This window comes from Colobus angolensis, unplaced genomic scaffold, assembly GCF_000951035.1.
Source record: "Colobus angolensis palliatus isolate OR3802 unplaced genomic scaffold, Cang.pa_1.0 Scaffold62, whole genome shotgun sequence".
Classification (NCBI taxonomy): Eukaryota; Metazoa; Chordata; class Mammalia; order Primates; family Cercopithecidae; genus Colobus; species Colobus angolensis.
Window position 1 is genome coordinate 2,816,114 of NW_012119821.1, and position 22,754 is coordinate 2,838,867.

The window sequence follows — 22,754 nt, forward strand, 5'->3', positions numbered from 1 at the left end:
CGCAGCGGGCCCCACCCGGGACGTGGCGCTCCGGGCCGGGGCGCTCCAGCTGCGAGTCAGGGGTTAATGTGGGGGGATACCCCTCGGTAGAAGGAAGGAGCTGGCAAAGAAGGGTGGAGGAGGGGAAACCGCAATGGGGAACTGTCACCGAGGCTAGTGGACTCTCCCTGCCCTTTTTTTTTTTGGCATGTACCCCAAAAACCAGACTTCGAGGCCCAGAAAAATCTAGAAAGGAATTCCACCGTGTTTGCTCCTTACAGACCAAACCCTAGACCCTTCAGAGGCACAGGGACTCTCCTGGTTCCCTAAGATAGTCTCGACATCTCCTGTCCCTTTGCGGCTGTCTCACTTGACCACTGCAGCCAACCATACCCCTGACTAGGGTGTGCAGCACAACCGCCCCTGCCCCCAAAAACTACCCTGAGAAAGATCCCTTTTCTCAGGTTCGTTCTCCACACGGAACAGATTGGAACTCCACGGAGTATCAGGAGAGAAAAAAAAAGCAATTAGGTAAATGAAGCATAAGAAGCCTTATAAAGCTCCATTGCTGCCTCAAAGCACCCAATCCGAGTCATAACCTAAGAGGTCCAGTTCAGAAATCTCCCCTCCCCTTTTAATTCTCAGGCAATACCTACTCCCTGCCAAAGGAGAACCCAGTTACTGAACATCGGATCAGACCATGGATAGTAAATTGGAAGTGAAGGTTCATACCTGGGTCTCAGAAGCACAGTACAGGTAAAGCTAAGAGTTATTTCCTCCTTCTCTTTCCCCATCCAACAACAGGATGGCTTACTGAAGGTAGGCACTTCAGGTAGTAATTACTTGGTGAAATGCCACAATGTAGTCAGAAATACCGTATTATGTACAGTGTCAACACAATTCATTATTCATGCAGTTGATTCTCCAACCACTGCACCTCCCAACAATTCTACCTAAACTCTTTGGGTAAGCAGTGGCCTCCTAAATTCATTGATACTTTTGTTGCCCTTATTTTTCCTGGGAGTCTCTCTTTGGCGATTGACAGAGTTGACCATTGTCTCCCAACACTGTTTCCTTGATGTTGACAACCCCACTTTGCCTTTATGCTCATCCTGCTTGTTAAAATTCTTCTTTCAGTTTCCTCTGCCTGTTCCTCTTTCTCTGGCAACCCTTCAAAATCAGAGTTTTTCAAATCTTTCCACCGAAATACCACCAATGACAGATTCCATAAACACATACTTACCTATTCATCACTTAGGCTGCATACGTAAAAGAGCCTGAAGTCACTAGTGTCATGGGCAAATTTACTTGAACTGTTTCATCTTTTTAAATTGCTCTAAATTTTGCATTGTTCTGCATAATACAGTCACATGTACTAAAAAAAAATCTTAAACTGGTTACAAGTTTAATTGCTTAACATTTTCTCTCCAAATGTTCAAGAAAATGTATCAATCACTCACGCCACATATGGTTAATGCATTAGGGATATTGTGTGAACAGGAGACACAGTCCTAGTTCTCATGGAGATTTTATAGTCTAATCTGGGAGACGGACAGGTATGTAAAGAAGTGAGACAATTTCAGATCCATGCATTGGTAATGGGGACAGGGAATCTTCCTAGTGGACAACTGCTAACTACATACCTGGTTATTCACACTCAAGAAAGGCGGGGACGACATGACAAACTGATAAATATACTGACTTACAGGCCGTGTCTAATGGATCATCTAGCTTTTAGGTTCTTGGAAAGAACAAAATGGAAAATTTGTAAAAGATCTGTCAGTGAGGCTTACAGATAACCCTCTTGGAGTGGTGAGGGCATGTGAGGATATTCATGTCCCACATAAGTGCCTAATAGGATACATCAGGTGGAGAAGATTTTCAGTAATAAGGGGAACAAGATGAATTGTCTGGTAGATGTCAGTCTTTCTCCAGCCAACCCAGGGCTTGGTTAATGGACCCACGTACCAAGCGGCCATCAAAGCAATGATGGAGGTTCAATAGTATGGTCTTCTCCTCACCTACACTATTTGGCTACTATCATTGCTGAGTGTCCAACCTGGCAACAATGTGAAGTGTGACTGTATTTCCAAGGCTGGGTTCCTAATATGGCATTATTCTCAATGAGACTTGCTGGCAACCCAGTAACATGATGGTTACATTGGGCAATTTCCATAAGAAATAGGTAGCACTTTGTCTTCACAAAGATAATTCACATTCAAGGTATGCATTTGCATTCTCTGCCTGCAGTGTTTCCACTGGCACTAATATTCTTCACATTTCTGAGGGTTTTATCCATTGCATAAGAATCCCAAAAACATTTCTTCCAACCAGGTACACAGTTTATGGCAATGGAAGTTAATTCAATGGTTTTAACACATGCTTTATCTCCTAGAAGTAGCTAGCTTGATAGAATGGTTGAGTGGCAAAATGAGAGCTCGGTTACAGAGGTATCTGGGAGGCAACATCATGAAAAGGTAGGGTGCTATATAGAATGTGGTATATTAATTTAATCTGCAGTCAATATATGGAGTTGTCTCCCTACTACCAGGATGCACAGGTCTCAGAGCCAAAGGGTAGAAGGAGTGTTTCTGTTCAATAGCATACCTAAGAATCTACATGAATAATTTTTGCTTCCCATTCCCAAAATGTTGGGCTTCGTGGCTTTAGAAATTCTAGAGTCTAAGAGTAGAACATTTCCTTCAGGAAAAAGAATCACGTTTTGATGATTTAGGAGCTGAGACTGGCCCTGGCCTTTTGAGGTTCCTCATGCCATTGAACTAACAGAAAAGCAGCTCAATGGACTGGCCAGGATAGCTAATTCCAGTTATCAGAGGAAAACTATGTTTCTGTTATACAATGGAAACAAGAAGGCTATACCTGGAAACTAGGAAATTCACCGGAATGCCCCTTAGTGCTAACTGTCCTAGTCAGTGGAAAACTGCAACAAGACAGGCCTATCAATGGCTCCATTCTGTAGAAATGAAGGTTTAGGTCACTTCATTAGACAAAGAATCCCATCTAGTCAAAATCCTGGAGGAAGGTAAGAAAAAGGATTACTAAGCTTGACTATGGTACTTTATTCCCCCAGAAATAAAACCGAAAGACGGTTTACTAAGATTTCAAAATCAATAAACTTCTAGCCAGGTAAGTTAAGAAAAAAGAGACCAGATGCAAATTACCAATATTAGAAATGAGAGAGGTAACATGACATACCAGTTATTAAAAGGTTACTAAGGAAAGATTATGAACAACTTTATGGCAGCAAATTCAACAATTTAGATGAAATGGAAAAAATCCTTAAAAGACAAACTCAGTCAAGATGAAACATTTTATTTTAAAAGCCCTAAATCTATCAAAGAAATTAAAGGTATAGTGAAAAATGTTCCCACAAAGAAAACTTCATGTCCAGGTGACTTCAATGGTAAAGTGAGCTCTACCAAAACATTTAAGGAACAAATAATACCAATCCTACACATACTCTTCAAAAAAATTCAAGAGGAGGGAATACTTGTGAAATCACTCTATTAAGCCAGCATTAGTATCATACTAATCATCTTGTGATAGTTTGCTAAGAATGATGGTTTCCAGCTGCATCCATGTCCCTACAAAAGACGCAAACTCATCCATTTTTATGGCTGCATAATATTCCACGGTGTATACGTGCCACATTTTCTTAATCCAGTCTGTCACAGATGGACATTTGGGTTGATTCCAAGTCTTTGCTATTGTCAAGAAGAGAAAACCAAACACCGCATGTTCTCACTCATAGGTGGGAACTGAACAATGAGATCACTTGGACTCGGGAAGGGGAACATCACACACTGGGGCCTATCATGGGGAGGGGGGAGGGGGGAGGGATTGCATTGGGGAGTTATACCTGATATAAATGATGAATTGATGGGTGCTGATGAGTTGATGGGTGCAGCACACCAACATAGCACAAGTATACATATGTAACAAACCTGCACGTTATACACATGTACCCTAGAACTTAAAGTCTAATAAAAATAAATTTAAAAAAAAAGTATCATACTAATCAGACAAAAGACATTACAAAAACAGAAAACCACAGACCAACATCTCTCATGAATACAGAAGTAAGATTCTAAACAAAATTTGAACAAATCAATGATGGTTGAGAGTTTTCCAGAACTGACGTATCAACCCACAGGTCCAAGATGCCAAACAAAGCCCAAGTGGGAAAATACAATGAAATCCTCACTTATATACAACATAATGAAACTCCAAATAATAATAATAATAATAATAATAATTACAAAGAGAAAATCCTGAAAGCAACCAGAGGAAAAAAAATGGATTAGTCTCAATGGAGCAATAGACTGACAGGTGACTTCTTCCCAGTAACAATGGAAGTCAGAATACAACAGAAAGTTATCTTTACCTTTCCAGATAACCATCCATTTAGAATTCTGTCAAGCAGGGGGCAGGGGGAAGTCCTTCAAAAAGAAGGCAAAATAACGACATTTCAAAAAACAAGAACAAAGTAAATGTGCCACCAGGTGAACTGCACTAAAGTAAATTCTAAACATATACTCAGGCAAAAGAAAAATTAGTCCAGATGGAAGCTCAAAGACACAGCAAGGAATAGAGAGTAAGAAAGGTGGTAAATCTGTGGGTAAATCTAAGTCAATATTAACTATATAAAACAATAGTAATGACTTACATTTAAAGAAACACAACATACGTGACAACCCCAGTACATAAGCTGGGAGGACAGTAAATGGAGTTAAAGTGTTCTAAGGCTACTGCACTGCCCAGAAGTCTGGGCAAGTTTAGGCTTTGGTAAGTCAGAGATGCCGTAATGAAATTTCTAGAATAACCATGAACAGAAATATACACAACTTCCGATCTAATAGCTAGAGGAAAAAAAGGAGTAACAACAACAACAACAAAAACTATCAAAAAAAAAAAAAGTAGAGAAAAAGAAACACAGAACAGATAGGACACACAGTAATAGTAACAGCAATATGATATAAATAAGAGGCACCTCTAAAAAATAAATATACATAAAGGCTGAAAGTAAAACTGTGGAAAATGATATACTACACAAGTGCTAGTCAAACGAAAGCTGGTATAGCTACATCAAATAAAATTAATTTTAAGGCAAAATTTATTAGTGGAAATAAAGATAATTTTGTAATGATAAAGCTTCTTTCAATTAACCTGGAAAATATAACAATTATACATTTGTATCCCAATATGTCCCCAAAATAGAAAAAGAGAGAAACTGAAAGAATCACATGGACACATCTAAAATCATGCTAGCTAGATTTTAACACAATTATCTTAGTAACCAAGAGACATATACCAAAAACAAAAAAATCATCACTAAGGATACAAAGACTTGAAAAATGATTAATGCACATGACTAAAATGATTAATAAACATAAATAACTGTAGAAGTTTCTTTTCAAGCACCCTAAAATTTATAAAAACCAGCCACTTATGCCATAAAGCAACCATTAACACATTTCAAAGAATTTAAATCATATAGAGAATATATCCTCTGATCAAAATTCAATTATGTTAAAAATCAACAATAAAGGAAAACTTAAATATTCATGTTTGGAAATTATAGTTCCAAATAATATTTATGGATCAAAGAGTAGTAGTGATAATGAAAAAAAAACTTTGCAGTTAATAACTAAAATGCTAGATATTGAGACTTGTAGAATGGAGTTAGTAGTAGGCAAGGTTGCTGAATAGAAAAATCAATTTAAAAAGTATTCCCACAAACCAACAAAAAATTAAAAACTTAAAAGATATCATCTATGACAGCATCAAAAACATAAAGATACAAGAAAGATTAACAAAATATATGTATACAGTATTTCTATGAAGAAAATTACAAGACTTTATTCAAAGATACAATGGAAAGACAACATTAACTCACCAAAAAATGTACTATTGTAAAGAATTTGTTCACAGATAAAATACAATCCCAATCAAAATCCTAACAATTTTGTTTTGTTGAAATTCTAAAATTTGTAAAGAAGTGCAAAGAAATGATCACAGCCAAAATCTTGAAGAACAAGGTATAAAAAGACTCATTTTACCAAATATCAAGACTTAAATTTTAAAAGCTTTAGTAATTAAGACAGTGTGTTACTGATATATGGGCAAATTGATCAATGGAATAAAAGAGAGCCCAGAAATAGATTCATGTAAATATGAACATTTCATAGATGACAGAAATAGCATGTTCAACCAATTGAGAAAGATGACTTTTCAAGAAGCAAGGGGAAAAAAAAGAACCTGGATACTTACCCTCGCCCACAAAAAAAAATTCAGTTTGAGTGGAAGACAAAACTACACATATTTTAGAACACATTACAGAAGATATTCATGACCTAAGGAGAGGGAATTATTTTTTAAATAAGACACAAAAACACCAAAAATAGAGAAGATGGATACATTTCACTAGGAGCAGAAAGATAAATAACTGTGAGAAGATATTTGAAATAGTTATAACCAAATGATTAAGTAGTCTCAGTATAAGAAGGAATTTTAACCAAAAAAAGTCAATAAAATTGTTAAAAATGGGGAAATGATTTAAACAGCAACTTTGCAAAAAGGGGAAATCCAAATGTTAGATAAATTTGCAGAAAAAAATAATTAACCTCATGGAAATGCAAATTAAGCAACAATGAGGTACCATCACAAGCCTAGATTTTCCAAAGTTTTAACGTCTAACAATACCAAATGTGGAACCTTTTAATGCTGCTGGTGAAAGCACTGATTGACATAATTACTTTGGAAAAGTTAGGTATTACCTAGTAAATTTGAAGATATCCATATCCTATGACCCACCAATTCCATTGCTGGATGTATTCTCCAGAGATCATACACACGTACAACCTGACATATATACAAGGATATTCATAGTGGCTTTGTTCAAAATAGCAAAAAAGGTGGAATGCTCCAAATGCCTTCACAGAAGAAATACATAACAGTGGTAATATTAATAGTAAACACAGTAACAAAAACTATAGTCATATGCATCATCATGGATGGTACTAACTGTTCAGCAAGTCACAAAGAAGTGACATTTCTATTTATTAAATTTTATTAATGTTTACTTCTACCTGTTTTGACTATTTTTAAGGAATGAAGACATCAGTACTACTCAAAGTGTGGTCCCATACTGATCCATATTGATCAACTGTCATTGGCTGATGGAGAGGTAAGCATATAAAGTGAGTAAACATTCATAAACATTTAGAAATGCTGATAGTAATCTGACAGTGCCAATACATTCAAGTACATGATTTTGTATTTATGAAAGTATCAGTTTATGATGGTTTAGAAATTATGTTTATAAGCGTGAGAACTAGTATACTTAACTGGTAAAAATACAAAGAAAAGATTATTTGCATTACAAGCAGAATATTGGTTCTCTCTCTTGGGGTGATTCAGGAAACTGACCAGGAAAGGATACATAGGAGCTTTTTAAGGTATTGGCAATGTTACATTTCTTAACCTGAGCATTGGATATATGAGTATCTGTTTTATAACTTTATTTCTCATTAAATTGTACACGCTAAATGCTCTCTTCTATATGATAGATTTCACAAATGTAAAAGTGTTAAAAATTTGTTATAGAAAGTACAATACCAATTTCTTTAAACAATACACAAGTATCTATAAAAATAACTGAAATACACCAAAAAGAATGATGAAATTCTGGGTAGACTTTGTTCTTTGAACCATTATTAATCAAATTCTTATGCTGTTGCCTTTTCAAGATAGTAGTGATCATTAGGAATCATCCAGCACTAATAAGCATATGCCAGACCAGTGTCACTTTTGTATCTACATTTCAGGAAGGAAGCTGATTCCTAATGATAAAAATAGGATAACATCCTTGTATTTTCCTCCAGAATTTGGAAACTCCTGAGATGGAGAAGTTACTCAGGAGATCAAACATCACCTTTATTGTTAACAAAATTAAAGAATATGTCTTTCAATCTGTAGCAAGAGGGACTGGTTAATACCCATATCCCTAAACTGGAGATTAAACCACTCAATTACTGGCATAATCACATAACCAGGGCTTCCGCTGCAGGGAGATGATGTAAAACACCCTAAGAAATAAGTCTTTTGATCTATATATTCTCTTCTTCCTCTAGCACCCTGTAAATACCTTAGACCCTTAAGAGTCCACTCTGCTTCATTACCTGTGTAACATCAGTTGCTCATACAGTTATCCTATCTACACCATCTAGGTTATGTTCCTGGAGGTCAGACTGTCTTATTCATTTTTTTTTTTTTTTTTTTGAGACCAAGTCCTGCTCTGTTGCCCAGGCTGGACTACAGTGGTGCAATCTCGGCTCACTGCAACCTCTGCCTCCCAGGTTCAAGTGATTCTCCTGCCTCAGCCTCCCGAGTAGCTGGAATTACAGGCATGCGCCACCATGCCCCACTACTTTTTGTATTTTTAGTAGAGACAGGGTTTCACCATGTTGGCCAGGCTGGTCTTGAACACCTGACCTCAGGTGATCCACCCACCTGGACCTCCAACAGTGCTGGGATTACAGGCATGAGCCATTGTGTCCAGCCGGTCTTATTCATCTTTGAAACTTCTAGCAGACCATCATGTGCATGACAGACATTCAAACACTGTATTTGTGTCATGTATTGTTCATGTAAGAGCCACATGAATAGAAGCCATAGTAAGGACTTCAGGAACTAAAGAAAGATCAAGAGACCAGAATTAGACTAATGATAAAAAAATACAATTAGTAAATGCTTGTATATGCTAGGCACTGATCCTCGGTGTTTAATAAACATCTCATTTCATTCTCATTATACCAGATGGCATCACCTTAGCAGCAGATGGAAAACAGAAATATATAGTTAATAAAATCCAAAGTCACACAACCATGACTTGAACTTGGCTGTGACTTCAAAGCCAAAGCACTGAACTGCTACTGAGCTGTAGTGAATTCAAGATAGCTAAGCCTTCACAGAACTATCCTTAATTGGTTTTTTGTAAGGCAATATTGCATAGTGCTTGAGAAAGAGGGCTCTGGGGCCAGACTGCTATGGTTCATATTCAAACTGTGCCAATTACTGTGTGATATGAGATTTCTTAACCCCTCTATGCCTCAGTTTCCTCATCTGTAAAATGGAAATAATCCATTTCATGGAAACATTGCAAAGATTAAATGTGTCAATACAAATACTCAGCACAGCACCTAGCACAAGGTAAACATTCAATAAACGTTAACCTATATTTACAGTTATTTCCCTGTTGTTTTTGGAGAATTGTGCCCAGGAACCAGACTGTCCCCTCTGACTACATTAAGAAAAACATTGATACAACTGGGTATTATACAACCTAAAGTTAATTTACTTAAAAATTAAGACCTGTTTAGAGCAAATGATGATTTAACTGCTTTTCACCTACACAAACTTTCAGCAAGGAATGCAAAGAGAAGGTTACTAATTAGGCAGTACAGATGTGGTATTTCTCTTTCACCTTCTTTCTTGGACAGTCCCTCAGATATTTTAATAAAATACCAAATAAATAATCACTCTCATTACAGAACTGTACTCCACGCTTTAAGTTTATAAGGAGCTATAGAAAGATTTAAATCCTGACAGAAACAAGTGAAGTCAGTTTGTTGAAAGATTTTTTTTTTATTCTACAAGAAACTGATAGGTGCAATCCTGTTAAAGAAGTTTCTTTTCAAAAGTAAATGAAAAACCCCTCTGAATTATTTATATATTAATTTAATTTTTTGAAAACAAGAGTCATAGGGCCTGCTTTGTCCTATTTAACTACAAATGTTACACATTTACAAACTGAAACAAAAATGCATAGTACAGAGATTTAAATGAAATTTTCAAAATAATAAATTTGCTTTTCAGTCCACTGTATTTTCAAAGTTGATTATCACCAAGCTTGGATGAAAGCTGTGAACCACAAACCATTTGTTTCTTTAATAGAAAAAAGAATGTGTAGATTATTAGCAAAGTAATACCTTAAAATGTATCTTCACACAGTTGAAATTTTAGTATAAACTTGTATATCAAGTTGCTTTCCATTATTTATTCTACTTTAAAAATATATACAACTATGATGTTCAAATATGTATTCTGAGCCAATATGTCCAAACATAAATATTTGGGAAATTCAAACTGCTGCAACAAGTTAGGAAAGGATTAAGGAAAGATGATGAGCTACAAATTATGTAGTTGGAGGAAGAAAAAAATGTTACTTAACATTTATGTCTGGATAGGTATGTATTTTCTAATTTACATATACATATCCAGTTGAGTATAGACAACCATCAAAACGTAACCAGTTACACAGAGATTAGACTAAGCCCACACTATTTTCTTTAACAGGTAACAGCAGTGATTTCAAAAATTTTAATATCTCAATAGTTTCACCAAAAATTATTTGTGGTAATATTCTAATATTCTGAAGTTTTTAGAGGCACAGATTAAATGAGTGCACTATCTATGCCAGACTCAGCAAGATCTATACCTTACTGTTTAATTATGGTATAAGTATCTGAACACAATAGCATAGAGAGGCAACCAGAAAAGGACATTTTACATATGCCCATGCTGATCAATCACATTAACATCAGTGCTTAAAACTTTCAAATTTAAATATAAAGGGACACTTATAAAGCCGCAAGACAACCTCAGTACAAAAACCCAAATTGACAAATCTGCAAAATCTTAAACTTCTTAATCCATTGATAAATATTAAGGAGTAGTTAGTTGGTCTTCAAACATCTTAAAAAATTAAAGGGTTGAAAACATGTTCACTCTTTGCTATACTGCGGCATCTGAAATTACCAAGTATGACAACTTGAATTTGTTTTGCTCTTCCATGCAAGAAGTATATATATGCATTTTAAGATAGCTTAGAATTAAGAGTTAACTTCTAGTCAGTATTGGTAAGTGACTAGGATGGCTATCCAATCAGTATTCCATGGTATCACATATCAAAGTCTCTACAATATGACAGTCTTGTCTTGTTCAGAACTCATCACTTTTGGGTAGGGAAGAGAGGCATGGCAGAAAAGCAGTTGCAATTAAAAAAAAAAAAAAAAACAGCAGGAAAGCTTTAAATATCTATATAATTTTGAATCATCTTGTATTCTATCAGATAATACTTGGAATAAAATCTTATTTCAGTCAGCTCAATCTATACAAGTTATAAGGTGCAAACACAATGTAAACCCTATAGTCTATAGAATATGCACTATTTAATCATTAAATAAGGAACAGTCAATGAAGATTACCAAATAGGAAACACATAGCATTCTAAATTTTTTAATCACTTTAGGGTAGCTAACCAGAAACTACAGAAATAAAATATGCAAGACAAAAAAAAAAAAAGAAAAAACGAAAGCAACTAACTTTTCAGTGCATCACACCCATGAGGACCAAATGTACGGCACTTCCGTGATACTAATACTAACAAGTGTTCATTTCAGCTGGGAATGACTCACAGACATTAAAGGCATGTAAGGGCAAGAGCCAGCCAATTAAACTGTTAAACTTCAACATATCACCTTTTTTCTTTGTAAAAGCACTGAAAATGTAATGAGTACGGGTAACTCACTGAAAATTTTCCTATTTCATTTGCCCCCATTGTAGTGTCTTAAATTATTCTGTAATATTTCTACCTGTTACAAACAGTCTGATATTTAAGGCCTGTATAAACTCTTTTATGCTACTGAAACATACTGTTTTGTGTGTGCTACAAATGCCTTTATGAAAAAATAGCATAGCTGGTTATAAATCATAAACTCCAAAAACAAAAGTCTGACATTTTCTAAGCTAGTGAGAAATACATTTTACTATGATGTATCAATATTAACTAACATTCCTATGGTAGACTTTTTTTTCCTCCATAAAATTCAACAGTGCAGAATAGGGCTTGGGCTACAGTTCATCACATTTGGTTTTCTTATTAACAATTAAAAGGCAATTTTCTTCCTCCTTAACACATGTAGACATTAAATCTAAGGTTTTTAAAATATCAACTACCTATAAGAAAGTAGTTTTAAATGGTTAAAAGGAATCAAAATACCAAGGTTTAGTGTGCGAAGAGTAGATATAAACAACCCAGAACAGAGTAGATCATTGGTGTTGAATATTTAACATGAATAGCCCAAAATGAGTTCCAAAGTTTTTCCACCTTTACAAATAAAAAATGGTGTCCTTTCCACAGTTTGGGGATATGCATTGTACATCCCTCCCAACAAGTGTATGAGTAAGGTTTTAAAAATGTTGCCAATATTAAGTTCTTCAGTACCTAAAATTAATTAGAGGACAGCAATATTACAGTGGCAATGGTGCATCAATTCTCAAAACGTAGTTATGATCCAACACGAGTTGTGGTGGTTCTTTTATCTGAGAAAAAACTTTTCAAAAGAAATACCTGCCCTATGCTAACCACCAGAAGAATGAGGGCTTCTCCTACTGACCAATAGGCCACTCTTGTATTTAGATCCTCTGCTCGGCTTCGGCCTTGAGCTTCTCTCAATCGGAAATGAGTCTGATAATCGATGACAGACTTCAGAGCTTCGTGAATTGAAACACAGGCAGATTCCATCTGCAGAGAAACATTTTCAGTCAGTATGTGTGATACTTTCTGTAGACTTCATCTATCATATTCAGCTTTTCTTTCAATTTGATCTCAATTCCTCTTTTGACTAACGTGCTACTAACCTGGCATTCATTCATACATTTATGCCAGTTGTCCTTGCAATGAAACCCCCCTGCTCATTTTCACTAGGACAACTGTTAAGGCTAGAGATCTCATGAAGCAGCTGTTTTCCCCAACTGAGATGTCACAGCCATGGCATCAGTAAGGGGGCAGATGGAACACTAAGCTAACAATAGCAGAAATACGTATCAGCTAAGTTTGGTGACTACAGAATTTCCAGCCCAAGTTCTTTAAACAAGAATTAGGAGGAAGACAATGGCAGTGAGCTCATCAATAATAAGAATATAAATCAAAGCCCAAATATCTATAAAAATAAAGCACAGTACAAAAAAAAAGGCCGAATTAGTCAGTTATTTCAACTATGTTTAAAACAGGTACAACATCAAAATCATTAGGTAACTTTTAAATCTGAAAGGGATATATAAGAATAGGAATGACTTTTTTTTTTTTTACATTTATCTATTTGTTAAATCAGCCTTTTCCCTCACGCTAGTCAACTAAACCAATGTATGTCCCAACAGGATGCAAGTTTCAGTTTCACTGTGTAATCACTTTGTGAGCCTTTAGCTGATAACAGCTTGCCTTTTTATACATTTATTATACCGTCTGTTTTGAGAAAGGTTAAGCGACTAGTTTTTTTGTATACCATGGTTTAATATTTTTCTACTGCTGCAAACTTAATCCTAGTGGTAAAATATATGTTTTATTATTATTTTATGCAACAAACCTGTATTTAAAAACAAATCTAAGTTTGTTTTAATTTTAGTTAAGGAATACAGACATTAGAAAATAACGTTTAATAAAGTTCTGCCAAAATAAGTATGAAAAGAATAATTATTAAAATATTCTATTAAAAGTGCTTTTAAAAAATGTAAGAAATTATGAAGCCAACAAACTGCATTAACCTATTAGAAGAGTCAAACGTTTTGTTGTCCTTGCTTTGTTTGGGCCCCTAGGAATGAAGAATTTGCTTGGCTCACTGCAACTTCCACCTCCCAGGTTCAAGCAATTCTCCAGCCTCAGCCTCCGGAGTAGCTGGGATTGGAGGCACACTCCACCACACCCAACTAATTTTTGTATTTTTATTACAAATGGGGTTTCACCATGTTGGTCAGGCTGGTCTCGAACTACTGATTTCATGATCCGCCCGCCTCGGCCTCCCAAAGTGCTGGGATTACAGGCGTGAGCCACCACGCCTGGCCTGAGATGTGATTTTTAAAAAACTTTTACAGTGAAAACTTCCATACATATTCCAAAGTATTGAGAAAAGTATAATGAACCTCCACGATGTCAATAAAGATTAACATATGGCTAATTTTGCTTCATCTACATTACTCATGTATTTTCCCCGATTATTTTTAAAGCAAATCTCAGATATTTTATCACTTCAGCTACAAATACTTTTATACTTTATTTCTAAAAGGTAACACTTTTTAAAAACATAACCCCAATAGTATTATAACACATGAAATAATTTAAAACAGTTCCTTAAAGTCAGGAAATAGTGTTCAAATTTCCCCTATTGTTTCAAAATTGGTTTTCAAATGAGAATCCAAGTAAGGTTAACACAATCATTTGGCTGATATAAGTCTTCGTTAATCTTTCGGCTTTTGTCCTTGTTTTTTTCTTTTTTCCTTGCCATACTGGATTTTGCTGATTGCATTCCCATGCTATTCCTTTATCCTCTGTATTTCTTGTAAACGGGCATTTAGAGCTAGAGACTTGATGGGATTCAGGTGCAATGTTCTGGGTGGGAACGCCTAGTAGTCAGTGTTGTGTACTTCTTACTGCAAATTTTTCATAAGGCACATAATGTCTAGTTGTCTCTCCATTTGTGAAAGATCATTCACTCTGATCTACTCAGTATTAAGTTCCCCACCAGCCTTTTACTTAATGGTTTTAGTAGTGACTGGTGATCATTGCCTACTCTAAATCTATCATTTTATCAATGGGTAAAAAATGGTGAGAGTAAAACTCTTATCATTTATTCTGCATTACTAGCCAGTAATTTTATTCTGAACTTACTACCTGGTAATTTTCCATTTTAAAGTATGAAAAGTTGCTTTATAACTATCCCTATTATATGAGACATTATCTTTTTGAAAGTAGAAAAATAAGACTAAGAAAAATAAAAAATGTAGCATGGATAAAGAAGGGTATGATACTAACTGCTTTATTACCATTCATTTCTTGTATTTAACCACTTAGGTTTTTAGAACAAGCCACCTTATACAAGTTAAAATTTATGAAGCAATGGACACAGGTTAAGGTAACGGCCCCAAAGAAATATCATTTTACAAAGCAAAATGTCTTTCACACAGGACCTTAAAATAAAGAGAACATTTCTAAAATTAAGAGTATTTGAATTTATCTTGCTAATTCTTACAACAGGTTTATGAATTAAGGCTTTTACACATTCTTAAAGCTGTCTCTTTCACCATGACTTTGGCCAAGAGACTAAATAGAAATTGGGAACGCTAAAATACCGGTTTAAGATTTTTAACAAATAAGTGGTAAATAATTCTTTTTCATGCCTAATTGAGTAACTTTTAGATATGATCTAAGCCCATACAGGTTGAGTATCCCTTATCCAAAATGTTTGGGACCAGAATTGTTTGGAATTTCAGATTTTGGAATATCTATGTATACATAATGAGACATCTTTGTGATGGAACCCAGGTCTAGACATGAAATTCATTTATGTTTCATATACACCTTATACATGTAGCCTTAAGGCAATTGTATATGATATGTTCAATGATGTGGCATGAGATCAGATGTACAATCTTCCACTTGTGGCATCAGGTTGGAGCTAAAAAAGCTTTGAATTTTGAAGCATTTTGGATTTTGCTGTATTTGAACTAGAAATAAAGCAGTCCTCATCACCTAAGCAATAGCTGTTCACTGGGTTTGAATTTTTTACGCTTTCTCTATTTCTCCAAAATAAATCCGAATTTAGCTTTTGTAACTATTTTTGTGAGATGACTTACCATTAATCTTCAATATTTCACCTAAAGTTACAGCACAAGTTACTGTTACAGTAGCTTGAGTAACACTAAGTAATGGTATAAAGGCTATCATGTGGTATTATTTCTCTACTAATGTAGGCATCATTTTGCTTCCAGTTATACCAGCCTGAGTATGACAGCAACATTCCTTCAGGGATTAAAGAAAATGCTTCAGAAGATTGGAACACTGCTCAGCCTTCCCAAACTTCTTTTACCACTGATGTCTCCACCTTAGTGATCTTCCTCCTATTTTAATGCTTATTTTTCTTTACACTTAAAAGTTCATAAAATCTTTCAACATTATTTTTCACTATAAAAGTCTGAAGTTCTCTGTGAAATGCCTACTATGTAAGATTAAGATAGATTTTAAAGATTGTTAGTCTCGAAACTCCACGCTCATCAGTTAGTGCATGATATTAAATTATGCTTTTTTCCTCCTTTTAAATATACCAACATTATATTGCTGATTTTTTTATTTACCTGTGTAAGAGCACTGACTCGGTTCTCACTAGGAAACAAAGGTGGGTCTTCTCCAACTTGAAAATCAAAATATACAGTTTTATGTGTGAAAGTAGAAAATTCATTGCTGAAGCAAAATTTGTATGTCCCATTTTTGGAGGCTGTGAAGGTAAAACTATCATACTGTTTCTTCATCTCTTTGTATAACACTTTACCATCAGGATCTTCTAATCGACAGTCTACATCATAGTGACCACCAGTAATCACCTGTAAGAGATTAAAAAAAAATTACTTTGAAAAGTTTGAAAAATTCATCAGATTTAATCAGATTTCCTAATAAAATGACAATAAGGAAATGGGCAAAGGACTTTTACTATCACAGACAATTTTACATTTTTTAATTTTCACCAGTGGATGGAAGTTGGGAGGAGATTTTACTTCAACTAAACTTTACAGAAACTGAACAAGTTTCCTCCAACTTTTATTCACTTTGAACTAACCAGACAACTCTGCTAATTAATGTAGATCTATTAGATCACTTAATTCTCCCAGCAACCCTACAAAAGACTTTCTTCCTTCCATTTGACAGACTGAAAAACTGATGTTAAATATGCGACCCATTTAAGAGTATTCATCCAGTTAAGTGGGAAAGGCAGAACTTGAACTCCAAAGTCATATTCTTAAGCTTACTGTCTGCAATATTTTCCTTCTGAAAATTTTCTCATCCACTTTCCTATTAGCATCATCCAAGCACACACACAGTGAAGTAATAAGGTAGGCCAGTCCTTAGGATTACACCCCATTCATACTTCTATCATAGAACTTAAGTTCATTTTACTGCCAAATTACAAGTGGATTGTGTTTATTAAGTTTTTTATAGTCAGTTATATGGAATTTGATACATATTTTGTTTTGAACTACACAAGTTGAGTAATGGTGTGGGCTATTCTAAAAGTATATAATCATTTACAACCTTGTTTTCAGGAGACACATAACTGATTAAACAAAATATTGTTGAAACACTTGTGATTAAAGCAAAAATGAGTAACATAAAGGACAACAAGTCTGTTTATTTAGAAAGCCAGTACTTAAGGGCAAACATACTGAATGGAAGGCTGGAGGTAGTTCTGAACAGAACTGTAGAACTACTTTCAAGGGCTTATGCTTAATCAGTTACACTTCCAGCCATTTGGGTTGTACGAAGAGAGGAGGGAGAGATTTTTCCTGCGGTAACTGGATAAGTATTTTAAGAGACAAAAGGGGGAAAGGATTAAAGAGAAAGGCTTCCTTACATGAGAAAGAACTGAGTAAGAAGAAAGAGGGAGTGGAGAGAGGTGAAGAAACAGAGGAAACGTATACACTTGTGAAAGAGATGATTAGGAAGAGACATTGGGTTGAATGAAGGGTTAGTGATTGGGTAGCACAAGACTGTTATTTTCAACCTTGAACCCTCTTGGTTAGCATACTGACATTCTAGGTCAGTAGAACAGAGTTAAACTGTGGATTTAAAAGAAGGATCTGTGACCTGTGTGACCTTTTCTCACTTAAGAGAGAAGATACTAACTGAACTATGTTACAGATGATTTTGATAATCAAATGAAAATAATTATGCACTTAGGAAACTGTAAAAATATATAAATGTTAATATACAGATAAAACGTTTTGATATAAAAGTGTCTTATCAATTGGGGATTTACCAATCCCCATCCTCACCGAAAAGGAACTTTTTCTCCAGGTGAAAATAATAACTTCATTTTGCTATACTGAATTATTCATACCTGACCCATTATATTTTGAATAATCAAACACATACATACAAAGTGAATAGGACCAGAACTTATCATCACCCCACTTCTCTTCCATCAAACTTAAAACAAGTAATCTTGTTAAGTATCCCTTTAAACCTGTCCAATCTCCTACTATTGAAACTGAGGATCATCCCAAACTAAGTGTCCCTATCTATCCATACTATCACACAAATCTCTCAATCTTTTTGCCCCTCTCAAATTCACCGCATTCCTAAACCACAATCCAGACAGGATTACTGCCACAACTTCCTAAAAGGTCTTCCCACTACCCAATATCTTCTCCCTCTAACTCAGGGTTTCTCAACCTTGGCATTATTCCCATTTTGAGCTGAATAATTCCGTGTTGTAGGACCCTGTACTGTACTGTGCACTACAGCACGTTAAGCAGCATACCTGGTCTCTACCTACTAGATGCAGGTAGCTGCCCTTCTAACATGATGCCAAATGTCTCCTGGGAAGGAGGGGTGCCAATCTCCCCATCTTTCCTCATTCCCCATTGAGCAATCACTTAAAAACTTTTTGATAATTACCTGTGGCCTGCAGAAAAATCAAAATCTGTTAACAATGGTATACTATTCACTGTTCTTCCTCCCAGGTAGCTTCAAAACCTATGTTCTATGTTCCCAAAATACCAGACTACCAGAAATTCTCTGAACAAGTCTTTGCTTTACATCTGCACTGACGGTGCAATTGAACAGGGTTTCCTAAAGAACAATCACAGGGCTCAAAATGACAGTGTTTGCAAATCTACAGTTTATTACTGTATGTTATAATGTCATAAATCTAGTTTTTAATATTATATGACTATATATGTCTATGTAAGCTCTCTGAGGTCAGAGTCAGTCTCTGGGAGGTAGTATAATAAAGTGGTTAAGAATTTAACTTAGGACCGAAAAGAGTCCCAAAAGGAAAAGAACATAAAACACCACAGCCAAAGGCTGTCTCACAGCAAGAGGTCTGAAAAGGTCAGGTGTGGGCTCCTTTGTCTTCCCTCTGTTAGGTCTGTGGCCAGACACATACTCTCTCAGATCTGGAACCACCCAAGTGTGCAAACAAAACACCCTGGAACCAAGGAACACAAAATGGAGTCTTGATCACATTTTTAAATATTTCGCTGGTCACAAAGGCATATTCCTGCTATGGAGCTAGTCTCAACAACAGAGCTCTGCGTTGGGGGTGTGGTCTCACGGAGACCAAGAGCAAATCATCCATCTCACTGTTACCAATAAATAATGTTGACAAACTGGTACAAACTGCCCCCAAAGCCCCTGGACTCACAGTCACAAAGTTATTATAATAGCTTTATATTAAAGCTAATAATATATAGTTTTGTGACTATTAATATATGTAACTATAGTCACAAAACTATTATTATTCAGTGTATTTCAATGTCATGCACAAATGTTAGCAATGTAGCTCAGGCTAATTTCAGGCCTGCTGGAACTGTCATGAACATACCTGCCTAGGGCCCCTTCCTCTCTCCTCTGCTCCCTTGTAGAGCAACGGCTACTTATCTTGCAGACTCAGCTCTAATATCAGCTCCTTAGCTAAATTTCCCGATGATCCTTCTGTCTTCTGCCAGCATTATACCTAGTGTGTACCTTTATTGTTGCATTTAACATTTTATGACTATATATGTCTATACAAGCTCTCTGAGGTCAAAGTCAATCTCTGGAAGGCAGTATAATAACATACTTCAAATTCAATTAAATTGGAAGTGTGGATTAGAGAGTTGACACTGGGTACTATAGAATATAAATGATTTTCTTTAAGGGAATATTTTTAAGGAAGAAAGTTCAATAGGCCTTAAATATGAGAATGGAAAGAAATGCTAGAGGGAGCATTTCTGGAATTCATACATTTTAACATCCGGTCTTAACATTTCTCACTCCAGGTTTATTAGAGGCAAGTCAAATGCTGGGCATCAGCTACCTGGAAGCGATTTCTGAATTAGCCTAAGAACAGGGAAACACGGACAGGAAAGTGCCATCCCTCAACTTAAACCCCCAACCCTGGAGCCGCGAGTTGGGGCCCAGGGATTGCTGGGCCCCTGATACCTGGAACTCCAGGGTGCACTTGGTGCCCTGAGCGATGTCCTCGTAGAAGCACTGCTTGGCGTTGTCAGGAAGCTCGAAGGTGATCTCAGAGGCGCCTCCGGGTCCAGGCACCAGCAGCAGTAGTGCGAGCAGCCTGCAGCCCCAACGGCCCGCGGCGGCCGCCCAGCGCTGCGCGGACCCCAGCCGCGGCATCCCGAGAAGTCGGCGGCGGCCTCAACCGAGCTGCAAGACGCAGGGTCAGGTCTGCGCGGACTCACCGCGCGCAGCAGGCCTCAGCGCAGGCCGCCCCGCAAAGATACACAGCAGAGCAGGTTCGCGCCTGTGGGAGACTCGGGATCAGAGCTACCCTCCGGGTTCCTATGAGGGGCGCAGAGGGGCGCACCTGGAGAGGTGAAAGAGAAGCGGAAAAGGACTATGAGGGTCGGAAGTGGGGATTAGCCCTTGGGCGGGAAGGGGCGGAGCCTGAGGCACCGGCTCCCGTGACCCGGATGTGCTCTCCTCCGGGGACAGGCGTTGGAGTGCGTACGTGGAAGCCCGCGAGGCGTTGGCTCTTCTTCCGTCGCAGCCTGGGACGAGGGGCGGAGCCAGAGTCGTGGGTGGAGAGGGGCGAGGCCAGGAAAAGGGGAGTGGCGGCCGCGGTGGTTACAGGCTATTGGCGAGGGTAATTACGCTCCACCCACTCGCTTTTTTTTTTTTTTTTTTTTTTTTTTTTGAGACTAGAGTCTCGCCCTGTCACCCGGGCTGGAGTGCAGTGGCGCGATCTGGGTTCACTGCAACCTCCGCTGGGAACTTAGCGCTGGGGAGCATCGAGGGAGTGGTAAAGGGCTGATTTTGCCCTAGGGTGCTAATCTTTGGTGGTAGAGAGCTTTGCAATTTGCAGAGTTTTCTCATAAGTAATAATAAATATTTGGACAGGAGCTGGACATGGAGTGCGAATTCTAAGAGCAGACTGCAGGAGTGCTTAATCCCTGTTTTGCCACGTACTGGCTGTGACTTCCGGCCACTTGCTTAAACTCTCTGCCTCAGTCTGTGTCTGTAGAATGGAGATAATAACACCTACCATAGAGAATTATTGCAAAGTTTCAATATTTGGAAAAAGTACTTAGAATTGGTTGGTACATAGCAAGCACTATGAGTTTTTGTTACATAAACGTCTTCGAGCACGCCTTATCATCAAGCACTGTGCTGAGCACATTACATATATTATGTCATTCCATCCTTCAAACAACCTCATAAGATAGGTATTATTACGCCTTTTCACTGATGAGAAAATTGAGGATCAAAAACATTGAGTAACTGCCTATGATCACACCACTGATTTGTGTTGAAGTGCTTAAAAATAATAGTATTAATAAGTAATATTAACAGCTAACAGGTGATGATTCTTACAGTGCATTATACATTTTCTCATACATTATACACACGAATGAGATATTATTCCTTTTGAAATGATTAGATGAGGGTCTAGTCAGCAGAAGATGAGTAGAGGGTTTTATGAAAAGGAAATAGAGGCAGATAGAAAGCAGTCAGACAGGGAAGTGAGAGGGTGAGAGTAGGGGTGGGTGGGTAGTGGGGTATGAAGGGAGGAAGATGCAGGGCTGCTGTGCAGTCCTCCAGCCGCCTGAAGTGCCCAAAGTCTCCACAGTGGGGAAATGAGGGAAGAAGATTTGAAGTCAAGGTTCTTAGTTATTGGGTAGGGATCTGGGGAAGGTTGAGCCTTCCTGAGAAATGGGCCAGAAACCGAAGCATTATTTGTCTTGGTGAGTGGGAAGAAATCTGAATTCGAAAAGAGAAAACATGGGTTCTATTTACTAATTATGTGACTGGGAACAAGTAACATTGATCTTTTAAATAAACCTCAGTTTCTTCATACATCAAATGGCAATATAAACAGACACAAAAGGATGAATAAGATTAAAATCACAATGCAATACATTACATACCGCTAGATAGGCAAAAATTTTAAGTGTAACAATAACAGATATTGGTCAACTTACAGAGCCGCAAAACCTCTTATACACTGCTAGTGAAAAAGCAAATTTGTTAATTAAGTTGGAAAACAATGTGCTATTATCTAATAAAGTAGAATATATGTATACAAATACACAACACACACACCTATATTCAGTGTGTGTGTGCATATATATATAGAGAGAGAGAGAGCCTGGAATATATAGCCACCGCCTGGAAATTTCACTTTACATATATTTATAGAGTATATGCTTTAGAGCAGTGGTTCTCAAGTGTTGCTCTGAAGACCCCCAGAGGCCTCTTGAAACCCTTTCAGAGGGTATGTAATGATCTATATGAAGCTGGATTTTCATTATATATTTCAACCAAAACAGCACAACAGAGTGAATATCAAAGGAAATGAGCACCCAGCTTCTTCTATAAATCTAGATTATGAAAGATTTATAAAAATAAGGTCACTCTTCTTGCTAAATTTTTATTTGGAAAATATTTTTATTAAAAGATGTGTTATTTATGTAAATCTGTGCAGTGAGTTGAATTGTGTCCCCCTAAAAAACACATGTTCAAAGTTTCAAACCCTCCACCCCGTGAATATGATTTTATTTGGAAATAGGGCTTCCGCAGATGTAATTAAGTTAAGGACCTCAAGATGAGGTCATCCTGGGATTTAGGGTGGGCCCTAAATCTAAAAACTGTTATTCTTATGGTATGGTTTGGCCGTGTCTCCACCCAAATCTCATCTTGAATTGTA

General features: G+C 36.9%; 2 protein-coding genes and 1 long non-coding RNA gene across 4 annotated transcripts in view; 1 reads left to right on the plus strand and 2 right to left on the minus strand.

Annotated features, from left to right (window-relative positions):
• The window catches only part of LOC105527368 (TIR domain-containing adapter molecule 2), a 37,770-nt gene extending 21,469 nt beyond the window's left edge, over nucleotides 1-16,301 (minus strand). The window contains exons 1-2 of the mRNA XM_011963662.1: nucleotides 16,189-16,301; nucleotides 12,459-12,586 (exon numbers count right to left, since the gene is read on the minus strand). The gene's annotated coding sequence lies outside the window, so the exon portion shown is untranslated. The remainder of the gene's footprint in view (nucleotides 1-12,458; nucleotides 12,587-16,188) is intronic.
• LOC105527365 (transmembrane emp24 domain-containing protein 7) overlaps nucleotides 1-20,609 on the minus strand; it is a 42,085-nt gene extending 21,476 nt beyond the window's left edge. The window contains exons 1-3 of one of the 2 annotated variants that reach the window (XM_011963661.1): nucleotides 20,033-20,609; nucleotides 16,189-16,434; nucleotides 12,459-12,586 (exon numbers count right to left, since the gene is read on the minus strand). In XM_011963661.1, the coding sequence (XP_011819051.1) occupies nucleotides 12,459-12,586; nucleotides 16,189-16,434; nucleotides 20,033-20,224 (566 nt within the window). In that variant the 5' untranslated portion in view covers nucleotides 20,225-20,609. Of the gene's footprint in view, nucleotides 1-9,621; nucleotides 12,587-16,188; nucleotides 16,435-20,032 lie in introns of those variants that run through there. The other variant, XM_011963660.1, reaches the window with a different exon arrangement.
• On the plus strand, nucleotides 2-16,175 carry LOC105527367. Its single transcript, XR_001004218.1, has 4 exons — nucleotides 2-51; nucleotides 625-735; nucleotides 14,909-14,969; nucleotides 15,826-16,175. It is a non-coding gene; the product is annotated as an uncharacterized LOC105527367 (long non-coding RNA).
• Nucleotides 20,610-22,754: the final 2,145 nt, after the last annotated feature.